This window comes from Atractosteus spatula, chromosome 11 (assembly GCF_055471065.1).
Source record: "Atractosteus spatula isolate fAtrSpa1 chromosome 11, fAtrSpa1.hap1, whole genome shotgun sequence".
Lineage (NCBI taxonomy): Eukaryota > Metazoa > Chordata > Actinopteri > Semionotiformes > Lepisosteidae > Atractosteus > Atractosteus spatula.
Window position 1 is genome coordinate 8,516,876 of NC_142716.1, and position 11,605 is coordinate 8,528,480.

Consider the following 11,605-nt stretch of genomic DNA (forward strand, 5'->3'; position numbering starts at 1 on the left):
ATGTGCAGCATCCACCTGGATGATGCGACGGCAGCACCAGAACTCTCCCCACACACCAGCTCTCAGTGGGGAGGAGAACAGAGTGATAAAGCCAATTCGCAGAAGGGGATTAGGAGGCCATGATTAGTAAATACCAATGGAGGTTTGGCCAGGACACCAGGGTTACACCCCTACTCTTTTCAAGAGAAAGCCTGGGATTTCTAATGACCACAGAAAGTCAGGACCTCAGTTTTATCTCATGCGAGGGACAGCACCTTTTTGCAGTGTATTGTCCCTGTCACTATACCGGGGCATTAGGACTCACACAGACCACAGAGAAAGCACCCCCTACTGGCCCCACTAACACCTCTTCCAGTTTTTCCCAGGAGGTCTCCTATCCAGGTACTGCCGAGGCTCACACCTGCTTAGCTTTAGTAGGTTGCCAGTTGTGAGTTGCAAGGTGATATGGCTGCTGGTCAATGGGTGGTATTCTCATTTCTATAACCTAAATTTACCCCGTTTCATTTCTGATACATGGACACTTTCTAATGCTGCACACATACTCTTTTCGGGTTTAGTCAATAGGAGACTACTGAAATTTCAAAAAATAAATTTTGTGCACAATTATCTATAGTTACACTAGTAGAGCCTTCTATAGCCACATCTAGCTAAACTCAGGATATAAGTATTTGAAATTCTCATAATTCTGTACAGACTTCAACAGATTGGGAGTTCAATTTCTCTCTATAGGGTACTTTGCTTCAACTCAATTTTCATATACGATCTGGAATCTGAAGAACAAATAATTCAGATAGGTTCTTGTGCCAAGAAGTTAGCAGGTGTTGAACCCATTGTTCAGATTACATACGGACGTCTGTTTCCAACACATGCTTTGTAAAACACTCATAAGGTGCACGTCTTTCTCATATTGAAAAATGTACTTTGAAATATTGTGCTAACCTATTAACGCAGTCCGAACTCAAAAAGTAAAATAGTTTATTTCTCACTAGGTACAATGTGACAATCCCCTCCTTTGGTATTATCACTTAAATACGAATCTAAGCTTTAATGTTGCAATACGAAAACCTTCTCGTATTTTTTTAGAGGTCTTGATCAGCTAAGGTTGAGACGTCCTTGCCTATAAAGTAATCCAGGAGTAAGGACCACAAAACTGCTATAACGGTTAGTGTGCACAAATCGTTGTGTACAGCAACAAGTTAGGAGGGACAAACTCCACTGACGAGCTGCTATCACTTTAAGATCCTGTATCTGACGACACAACCCTGCAGGAATGCGACTGGGACAGCCATATTAGACGGAACACTGGAATCCAAGCTGAGTTTGGAATTAGTCTCTATTGCAAGATTCCTCGTTTCGAGCGTTTTCGTTCTACAGGATAGTGCTGTTATCAAACCTACGAAAGGGCCTGTCAACCTGAAACACTTAAGTCTTATTTTTTTATCTGTAAATACCTCAACTATTAAGCGGTACTAAAACTACCGAGATAATGTCGGCAACAACAGCGAAAAAACGGGTGTTCTTTTCTGACGTGACAGCGCGACAACCCATTAAAGAGAGAAAGTCTACTGGCTCTGCGGCTCGCAGCGCACATTCAGACTCTACTCAACACGAAGGCGCCTTTTCCGGAAAACGCTTGTGTTCTTCCAAAACTAGTCCCCGGGAAACAACCTCCAGTTCTTCTTTCCGGCTTGTGGCAGGGAAGTCCTCCAAGTGTCTTGTAACAGAAGGGGATGAAGTATCACGGAAGTCGGATTCGCAAGACTTTTTAAAGAAAAGATTAGAATTAAACATGCGGGAAACGAGACAAAGAGCAGCGAAAACTGGTAAGTGGGCGTAAAAACGGCGGATGAGCTGTTTTAAGTACGTTTTGAGTTGAGGACATAACATGGATGGAGGTTTTGAAGCAAGCCAGTAGTTTCCCTTCATTCATTAGTGACCCAAACCGTGAACCTTGTTCATAAATGTTAGATATCATAGTAGGGCTTAAAAAACGACTCTTAAAAAGGATTTTCATAATTTAAAATAAAATATTTTTGCTAACTGTAAGTTCAATGACACAGTTTTGCTTAATAAGAAGCGCACATTCGTTGAAAAAAATGAAGCAGATGACACACATGCACGCATTAAGTTTGAATGTATTATTCGCCATTGAATTTTATTCTTTTAGTCTTAACCATCCCGCGCAGTTAGTTTTGTTTCACTTTCGTTTTGCGACGGAAAAACCCGTTTAATGCAAAACAAAATGCGTTAATATTGTTTAAAAATAAAAAAAATGAAACCTATATTTTATTAATGACAGCTGTGAAGTTGCTGTCACGCTGAACTTTATTATTCATATTTTTGGGTCCGTTATTAAATCACATTTCATAACGGACTACAATTTAAGCTATAACCGGAAATCGGAAGACCGCAAATTAAAACAACTCTTCAGAATTTTATATTAATTAATACGTTATATAGAAAGTCTCGGATCTCTATTAAAATAATTTTAAAAATCGTTTCACAACATCGTTTTTAAACTATTTTTAAAGGTTTTAAAAATCCTTTACTAAGACTGGTTGCCTAAGACTAAGATGCCCGTAGGCACTGTTTTTTTTAAAGAATGAATTGATCATAGATAACGTTTCTTGTTTTTACCTTGTGTTGCGCTCCTCTCCAAAGATGTTACGCTTTTTTTAAAATAAAGTGGATGTCTTGTACACGATTTTCAAGTGTTCATGATGTTATAGTGAAACTTTTAAGTACGTTAGATGGATTTATTGGTATAGGGCTTTGGAGTGCGTACTGGCATAAGAATCTTGAATGCAACATTGTGAATTTCTGACATTGGCATTTAGTCGTAGTGTCGGAAGAGAGCAGAGCAAGGAGAAAGAGAAAGAAAAAAGACACCCCAGCTGAAAATGGGAGCCAGGCTGGAGCAGGCGATGACAACATGGAAATCGAAGAAGAAAACTTGCAGCAAGATGGCGAGGGTGAGCATTGAAGGATTTAGACCTATAGAGTTTATCTTATGGGAGGACCACTTAATACATTATATGCTGTCATATTAGTTTCATAAACAGCTACAGCTGTAATACCTGTTAACAGCAGGTGACGGGAAAGGATTTCCAGTATTCTCTCCAGTGTTCAAGAAAGACATTATTCAGATCTCAAAATGTCCAGTTTTATTTATCCTCGTCTGCGACGCACTCGATTTTAGCTTAGAGGTGTAGGTGACACAAAAGGGTACCATCTCCTGAGTGTGGGACTTTAATAATGTGGATATTGCAGTTAATATCACGTTCTCCCAGCACTTAAAAGCAGTAACGGTTTTGATCAAAACCCAACCAAGCTATCATGTGGTGTCATGCCCTCTCACACGCCGTTTTATTTTATAGTGGTGGTTGCATGCTTTTTCAGAAGGATCTCACCCTATGGCGATCCTGTTGCGGGGCTGCAGGTTTTGTAGGTATCCAACACTTAAGTTGACAAGACTCATTAGAACTAGCCTTTTGATCTTGTTATTAGTTTATAACCTGGCAGCACTGGTTTGATCAAAACCCAAAACACCTGGAGAACCAGATAGGAATTGTTCACAGCACACCCGTGATTAGTTTAACTGTGGAGGCCTTCTTAGACCTTAAGATTTATGTGATCAATTCAATGTATTTTTTTCCCCAAGTGTTTAACAGGAAATTAACTTGCAGGGCTTCACATCTCGGTGAGCACCGCTTTGTCTGATCTCGGAAGAGATTTCATGAATCACGTCCCAGTTTCAGACTTTGATGGATAAGCTCATAGTTACGTGCAGAAACATCCTACGTTCTTCTTCTTGCCCCCCTTTTCACAGACGGTGATTCTCCCAATAAAATAAGGAAAGTTCAGTCTGACCACGAAGATCACAGCCATCCTGGGACACCAGAGGATTATGAAGAGGATATCGAGATGAATGAAGAAGAGGAAGACCCAGTTCCTCTGGCAGATAGAGGATCTGAAGGTAGTAATGGAGACTGGGGATTTATCGGGTCACACCACAGAGCTGGGAAACACATTCTTTAGCTGTGCACTTCAACTAAATGAGACATGCCATCTTTCAGTTCTTTTGGTTTTGTCTGTATATAAAACAATTTTGGCAAAGCTAGTTATGTTGGACAACAGGGACTTGGGGCGTAAGTACTCTTGTGTTGTCTGCATAGGTTTTGACATAAGCTAGACAGATGGGGATCTGTATTTCAAAGTAGAATGTTGTTTTTAAAAGCTGTCTGTTCAAGCAAGTATTTTTGACAGTTTGCAAACCACTAACACTACCCTAAAATAATGAGCTGTCAGGGCTTCATCAAGCCAGACAGTAGACCACTGAACAGGAAAGATGACTAGCCTTTTGTCAGATTACATTTTGCTCTTAGTGACTGACTGGGTTGCAAAACACCTGATCAAAGGTGAAGTTGGGTTTACTGGCTGAAGTCCAGTTTTAACAGAATAACATTGCACTAATATTGCAACTCTAGGTCCTAAGGACTAGATGTGAAAGTAACCCAATACTACAGCTTGCCTTATGAGACCAGTATGTTGACTGCAGTCATCATCGGTGACTTTTGCTTCTTTTTCCATCTTTTTCTTTGGATTTTAGATTTGCTCGGATATATGTATAAATCAATTGGCCGCACTGAAGGTGAATCGATAAACTTATCAAGGAACCAGAAACCTCCACCTCTGGAGAGGAGCGAAGGTATAGTACCGATGGATTGTCTCACGCAAGTCAGACAATTAGAAAAACCACTCATGGTTGCAGTTTTAGGATTTGTATTTATGCAATATAGAAAATAAATAATACAATGTGGAAAAGGTCAAATGTGAATATAGTACGGCTTAGGTTTCTCTTTAGCAGTCTCTGTGTTACTCCACTATGGTGTCTCAGTGTCTAAATAAACTTGAAAAGATGCTGACCTTTTTGTAGCTGGTTATAATCAGGGGCATAACAGCACCTGCCCCACTACAATACCTTTCTTATTCCTTTCATTCCAGGTCTTCGTCAGTATTCGCCATATATGTCTGACGAGCGTATTTCTAGGAGGAGCATTAGAAGTCACAGAATTGTGGAGAACAGTGAAACAGGTACTATGACCATTGGGAATGCACTGATGCACAAACGCTAATTCATCGTGGGTCAAAGCATGGCATTTATTCTACTACCAGTTAAATTAGTTTTCTGTCTCATAGTTTTGCACGTTAAATAAAATGTTAGTCTTGTAATCAGTTTAGAAAAACTGTTGTTGTTGTGTTGGTTATTTCAAGATTAGTATGAGTTAAAACATTGGTGTATTTTAATGAAAGGTGACTTTAAGGCTTGAGAATTTGGGTTACAGCCTAATGGCAGTATTCTAATACTGAATTTTTTTTCTTTTTAGGCCTCCCAAAACAAAACTATGTAGGTTCTAATCACAGTGTGTCAGATGCAGGCTATGCCAAAGGGCCTCCATGCAGCCCGCTTAAACAGTATGAGTGCCTGCTGAGCGTTCCTCGATTGAATCGGATTGTAGAACGCGAAAAGAAAAAAGGTAAGGATGCTGTTAAAACTAGTTTAAAACAGTACGATACCTGATTTGCTTGCCTTTTCCTGTAATTTTAATCCACATTTTGTTATTTTTTAATGGCCACTCTCAAATGTTTGGTAAAACCTTTAAGATGTTTGCATATTTGTTTTAAATTGCATATAGTGGTTCTTATGGGATGGTAAAGCCTTTCTCCTTGAGAGTCTGTAAGAATCAAAATTGTGTATGAGATATTGCAGACCTTGTGCTATGTGGTTTGATGACTTAAATTCATATTGAGAACACAAAGAGCAGTTGAACATTGGCAAATACAGATTTGATTTAGTTCCTATTCCAGTTTACACAAAGGATATGAAAAGATGTTATAATACAGTAACATTTGCACACAAAAACAGAAATATAACGTAGGTTCTGTTGAAATGTATTCAACTATATTCATATACAGTACAATGGTTTTAACTAGAAATACATATTTCTTTTATGTTTATTTAGAATACAGCACAGGACAAACTGTTGTCAAAAAGGGTCCTGTTTCTCCCCAACCCAGAAAAGGTCAGTACTTTGTTTTACGGAAATTATTTAAATATAAAAGAGTTCTGTTTTAGATTAGCATTGACATGCAGATGTTTTTAACATTTTGTGAGAAGATTTTGTATTAAAATATGTTTTACCCGTGTTTATTTGTTTTTTCAGCAGTTGTAAAGTCTTTCCTTTTATTTTAGAAATGTAAAAATTAAAATTATCCAAAGACATGGAAGAATTAAATAACAGAATTGTTTTTTTCTCCCAAACAGGATGGCTGTCTAAATTTTTACTGGTGTGTCTGGCTCTGTTGATCCTTGCGGCTCTCGTGGCTGTGCTTCCTTTCGTTGAAAGAGTCCGCCAAAGTAAAAATCAGACAGACAAAAACTTTGATGTGCAGATTCTTGAACTGGAGTCCGGCTTCCCCAGCCAGAGAAAGGAGCTGTGGAGGAGAAGCAGGATCCACATGGAGAAGCACCTTCAGTCAGAGGAGCCCACTGAACCCGTCAGCATGATCCTGACTGCTGGGCGCAAGGCTGAGAGGACACTGCACTGTCTGGCCAGTGGCCTGGCCAGGGCCTACTCCTCTGCCCTCAATGCCAGTGCCCTCCACATAGACGGCTTGAGCAAGGCCGCGCTGGACAGCGACCGGGTCAAACTGGAAATAGACGAGGAGCTGACAGCCGCGTTTGAGGGGAACAAGAGGGCAGCAGTCATCCACCGGTTTGAAGAGCTTCCTCCAGACTCGACACTCATCTTCTACAAGTACTGTGACCACGAGAACGCGGCCTACAAGGCTGTGTCTCTCATCTTCACCGTTCTTCTGGAAGAGGACGAGCTGGGCACTGAGCAGACTCTGGGCAGCGTGGAGGAGAAGGTCCGGGACTATATCGAGAACAAATTCCTGTCTTCCCACCACCCGTCCACTTTCAACGAGATGGACACTGACAAATTTGGAGGCCTTTGGAGCCGCATTTCGCATTTGGTTGTACCTGTTACAGCTGAAGATGGTACTGAAAAGCAAAGCTGTGATTTTTACAAAGAACCCAGCTGAGATGGGGAAACGTTCTCCCTTTGTCCCTGGGACCAATTTTAAGCACTTGCAGTGAGGGATAATGATCCCACTTTTTTCCATTTCAAACCTATTTTTTGACTGGAAGGTAGAGATGTAGAGGAGATGCAATGTCTCAATAATAAAGTGGGATTGCACTGGTTCTCTTTCTACTTTAGCTACAAGAACACCAATAAATAATAAAATAAAACCATCCTCACATTGTCCTGAAAGGTTCTTAAGATTTAGGGACCAAGTCGGCAAAAAAGGCGAATGGTCAGGTATGATTCTTCATGAAAGGAAAAGCCGTGGGGAGCAGCTAATCATTTAGCATTTTTCTAGAGATTTAAAATTGATGCATTTTTAAATTGCCTTTGCCAGCTTTCTGTGTGGTCCTCAGGTTCATTCTCATTGGTTTCAGTCGTTTTTCCTTCGGTTAAAGAAAACCAGGACGAAACGGACTGTTTGGGTGGGGTTTTGCTTTTTTTGGAGAAATGAGCATATGTTTGTGTGTGGTTCAAAACAAATCTTATAGGTTCAGACAAATAATTATCGTTAAGGGTAGATGAATTTCTGCACCAGCTGACTTGAGAGTACTTCCTTTACAGCTCTTGGTAAATAGTGGAAGACAAGGAGAAGAATATTTTTATAAATGTTTTGTATATTTGATACTGTCTGCTCTGCTTTTTATCACTTGCCCTCTTGCTTTACTTGAAAGGCTTCTACTAGTGAAACTATTTTTGCAGTACTGAAATCCCAGTATGGAGTTTTAGCTGTAAATTCTCAGGGGTGCAAGTGCATTCATAAATATCTGATAAATGTATAGTTTAATGGTAAAGAGAAAACAAAAATATGAATTAAATGTGTGCAGGTTCTTTAACTGTTTTTACACCTTTGATTCAGTTTTTCAAATGGTGTATATAGAATGCATTACTTACTCACAGAAGACAACTCAAACCTTATTGTTTTCTCAACAAAACGTGTTTTTCGGAGAGAGGTGGTGTGAATTGATGTTGTCTGAGTCGGTATCAACATGAGCATAAAATGTTTTTTTTTATATCTTTTATGCTGTGCTAATGATCCTAATGATTTAGGATTTAGGATTTTATACCTAACCAGTTTGATTGTGCCTTACTAAGAGCTCATACATTATATGATTGTGAATTTTGTAATTAATACCAAATATTAAAGATAAAAATCTATTTTGTTACCACATGTTTGTGTTAATTTGTATCATAGTACTGAAATGTTATAATGGGAGAGAAGGTTCTTAGACTCCACAAAATTAAAAGGTGTCTTCTTTCCTTTCACCACTGGGGGGAGTAATTTTTTACCTTTTCTGCCTAGCAGCCAGTATAATTTAAAGGTCTGTTGTTGACTCAGTGGCAAATAATAGCTAATATTGTTTGTTTCCAAGCATATTTTATGCATCTCTTGCCACATCACAAGGATGCTGTACATTTGTCTGTGCTGTTTTTCATGTAGTGAAAGGAAACTTGTGGAATTACATTCAGCACAGAGGTCATACTGTATTGATGGCTCTTTTATTGACAGTGTCTGGGAACAGGAGTTCAAGAACCTTGCTCTTCTGTGCTTTAAAACATTGAAATTTGAACTGCAGAACACAAATTTTCATTGTATCAAAGAATGACTAATATCAATCCATTTATTCATAGGAAAATCATCGTGGGGTTGCATAGCTGGAGGTTTGCTGGTTTTTGAAAACGTTGTTATTTCAGGGGTGGTTTATTTCAGTGAAGGGAAGTCATTAACTACTGTGAATTCACATTTCTTTCCATTCTAGTTTTAGTCTGTTTCAGTCATTTTTATCCTGTATATACTGATTAGTGAATGTGATAGCTTCTTAAAACAATAAACTTTCACGAGGTTTCAGTGTGGGAACAAGTTTTTCAGAAACCAGAATCACTGTTCTTCAGGGTCACATGTAAACCACTAATTTGTACCTGATTTCTCACTTTTTTCACCTTCGGAAATAATGAATCAGCAGGCATACTACAATACTGTATGTTTCACTCAATAGTTATTTTCTTCAGTAGCTAATTTTATATTTAAAGTCTTTTTCAACATGCAAGATCACTGAAATGTCTATACAAAATTTTCACATTGAGAAAGATCGTATATTAGTTTGGCTACAGTAGTGAGCAGCTATCAAGACCCATTTATGGAGCATGTACCAGTTTGTTTCCTTCAATACATTTTCTCTGAATTTAATCAAAACTGAAATGAAGATGTCCTTTAATGATTAGGGTGCTTTTCATCTGAAGGAATCTCAAATCGTTTCACATAGAGTAGGGGACCCACTTCATCCTCCACCTACCTGAATGACACCTGGTAGCCATTAAGTCCCGGCAGCCTCACTATAGAGCAGATCAGATGTGAGAAACTGCTTCACTGAATTTAAGGAAAACTTAAAGAAAGCCAGACATCAAGCCCAGAATGGAATTCCTGAATGAGAATTTTTGGTCATACAGGAAATGCTTTGCTTGGAATTTGTGATTGGCAGGTGTGTTGGTGTTCTGTTTTCATCCCCACCTTTACTGAGATCTGGAAAGACTAGGGGTGGTGACTATGAATGTTATCTAGTCAATGCCCAGACACACAGGTCAGGACTGCCCCTTCCAATGAAGCTTTGAAGCTGAATATCTTAAGAAATAACTATTTCAAAGGCAGCTGGGCAAATAGCAACATACTCAGACACAAATGATTAGCTGGAAATGGAATGAGAAAGCCTATCTACAAAATAATGCTGCATACAAAGGTTTACTTTGTATGTGGCAACAAAGCAATAATTGTCAAAAACATTTTTTGGCTCATGGCAAGTATGATACCCAGATGCATTGATCCACCTCAAAGCTGTCTTCCTTAAAACTCTGATATACAGCACTATAGTTTAACATTTTTTTCTTCCTTGGTGCATGAAAGATGGTTTTCCCTAGCATTTTGGCAAGCTAAGACTCTAATGAGATAACTCTTTTAAGAATTACAATCCCTTCTGAAGCCATGAGAGTTTTATGTTCAATTTGTTTATTGGTTTTTCAGAAAGAAAAGAATATTAGAATATTAGAAAAGAATATGGGGTGACAGACGGGGTACCTAAACAGTAAATCCAGCAATAATATAAAAACAGGAACAAAGGGGTAGAAAAAAGGAAACCAGAGATGTGGAAGAGATAAGCAAAGGAAAACGAAAAAAAGAGAAAAATGAAAGGACACAAGAGGAAGGCCACAGTCTTCAAGGTCTTTCATATGTCCGGGTCGAGCTGCAAGCTCTTAAAGAAGTTTAAAAAGGGGCTGCCAGGCAGAATAAAATTTTGCCGTTGAGCCATAAATGGAAAACCTGTTTTTTTTTATGAGAAATAATTAGGGTTTTTACATGAAGTAAAACCGGGTTGCTTGTCCAGAACAAACCAAAAAGTCTACAGGATCTCCTGTTGGGTAACATTAGCAAGAGCCCATAGGTAAGATCAGATCACTTTATTGGCCATATTCAATTTCTTGCATTAGGAATTCATCTTTTCACATACCCCAGCTTGCTCTCTATGAGACACACAGACAGGGAGAGAAGCTTGGGGTCAGAGCATAGGGTCAGCCATTGTACAGCACCCCTGGAGCAGTTGGGGATAAGGGCCTTGCTCAGGGGCCCAACAGAGTAGGGTTCCTCTGCCAGCCACAGGATTTGAACCAGCAACCTTCCAGCCACAAGCACAGATCCTTAGCCACAGTGCCACCGCTCTGCCAGAGGTATGTGAAGGGTTAACCTTTTTTAGTCTGTTTTAGGAGCATCAGTACAGTGCTAACATCTGACCTCTAGGGTTTGATGTGACACTGTCAATTGGCAACACCCATTGGCTTGTTCTTCTGCCATTATCTTATTACACAAACATTGTATCTTACAAAGACAGCTGTCATTTTTCATACTACTTAAATTCATCTCTGAAAGTATATGAATATGCCAAAACGTTTCACATTTACAAACATGGTACACGGTAAAAAACAATCTAAGTGTGCATTTCTGATACGGATGACGTGAGTGAATAAAGGGATGGAAATGTGCTGTTGTTTTAGGTCCTCTGGTGCTACATTTATCTAGTGAGGATCAACAACTGTACGAGAAAAATGTTTTACTTCAAAAAGGCTTTAAAACGTGCATAACCAAGATGTGATTTCCTTTGAAGTCTATGGTATTTAATAAAGACGTTGTTACTGGGATGCTGTGTGTTGCAGGTTCAGTATAGAACCCCTTGACATTTATTTTAGTTTGGCCTTAAAAAAATAGTAAACCTCCGTGCAAAAGAATGCTTTTTATCGACAGCATGTGCCTTTAATGATACCAAGACTACAATTATTTATGTACACTAGTCACTAATTATGGGGTTTTTTTTCTGGCTGAAATGATTAAGTGTTAGATTGTGTTGTTTTACGTTTGATTCGTTTGGGGGGAAAAAATGAACATACGCCTCAAAATGGGCTTTAAAATGTCA

The 11,605-nt window shown here is 39.0% G+C and overlaps 1 protein-coding gene across 1 annotated transcript; it reads left to right on the forward strand.

Annotated features, from left to right (window-relative positions):
* Positions 1–1,258: 1,258 nt before the first annotated feature.
* Positions 1,259–8,311, forward strand: LOC148823465 (uncharacterized). Its single transcript, XM_088928036.1, has 8 exons — positions 1,259–1,823; positions 2,838–2,972; positions 3,830–3,976; positions 4,610–4,708; positions 5,005–5,094; positions 5,388–5,537; positions 6,024–6,083; positions 6,326–8,311. The coding sequence occupies exons 1-8, from the start codon at positions 1,487–1,489 to the stop codon at positions 7,105–7,107; spliced, it is 1,800 nt and encodes a 599-aa protein (XP_088784162.1). The 5' UTR covers positions 1,259–1,486; the 3' UTR covers positions 7,108–8,311.
* The last annotated feature ends 3,294 nt before the right edge of the window (positions 8,312–11,605 follow it).

Coding starts and splice junctions, on each gene's coding strand:
- LOC148823465 (XM_088928036.1), top strand. CDS start 1,487: ATGTCGGCAACAACAGCGAAAAAACGGGTGTTCTTTTCTGACGTGACA. Junction 3,977..4,609: donor GGCAGATAGAGGATCTGAAG/GTAGTAATGGAG, acceptor TTTGGATTTTAG/ATTTGCTCGGATATATGTAT. Junction 5,095..5,387: donor TGTGGAGAACAGTGAAACAG/GTACTATGACCA, acceptor TTTTCTTTTTAG/GCCTCCCAAAACAAAACTAT.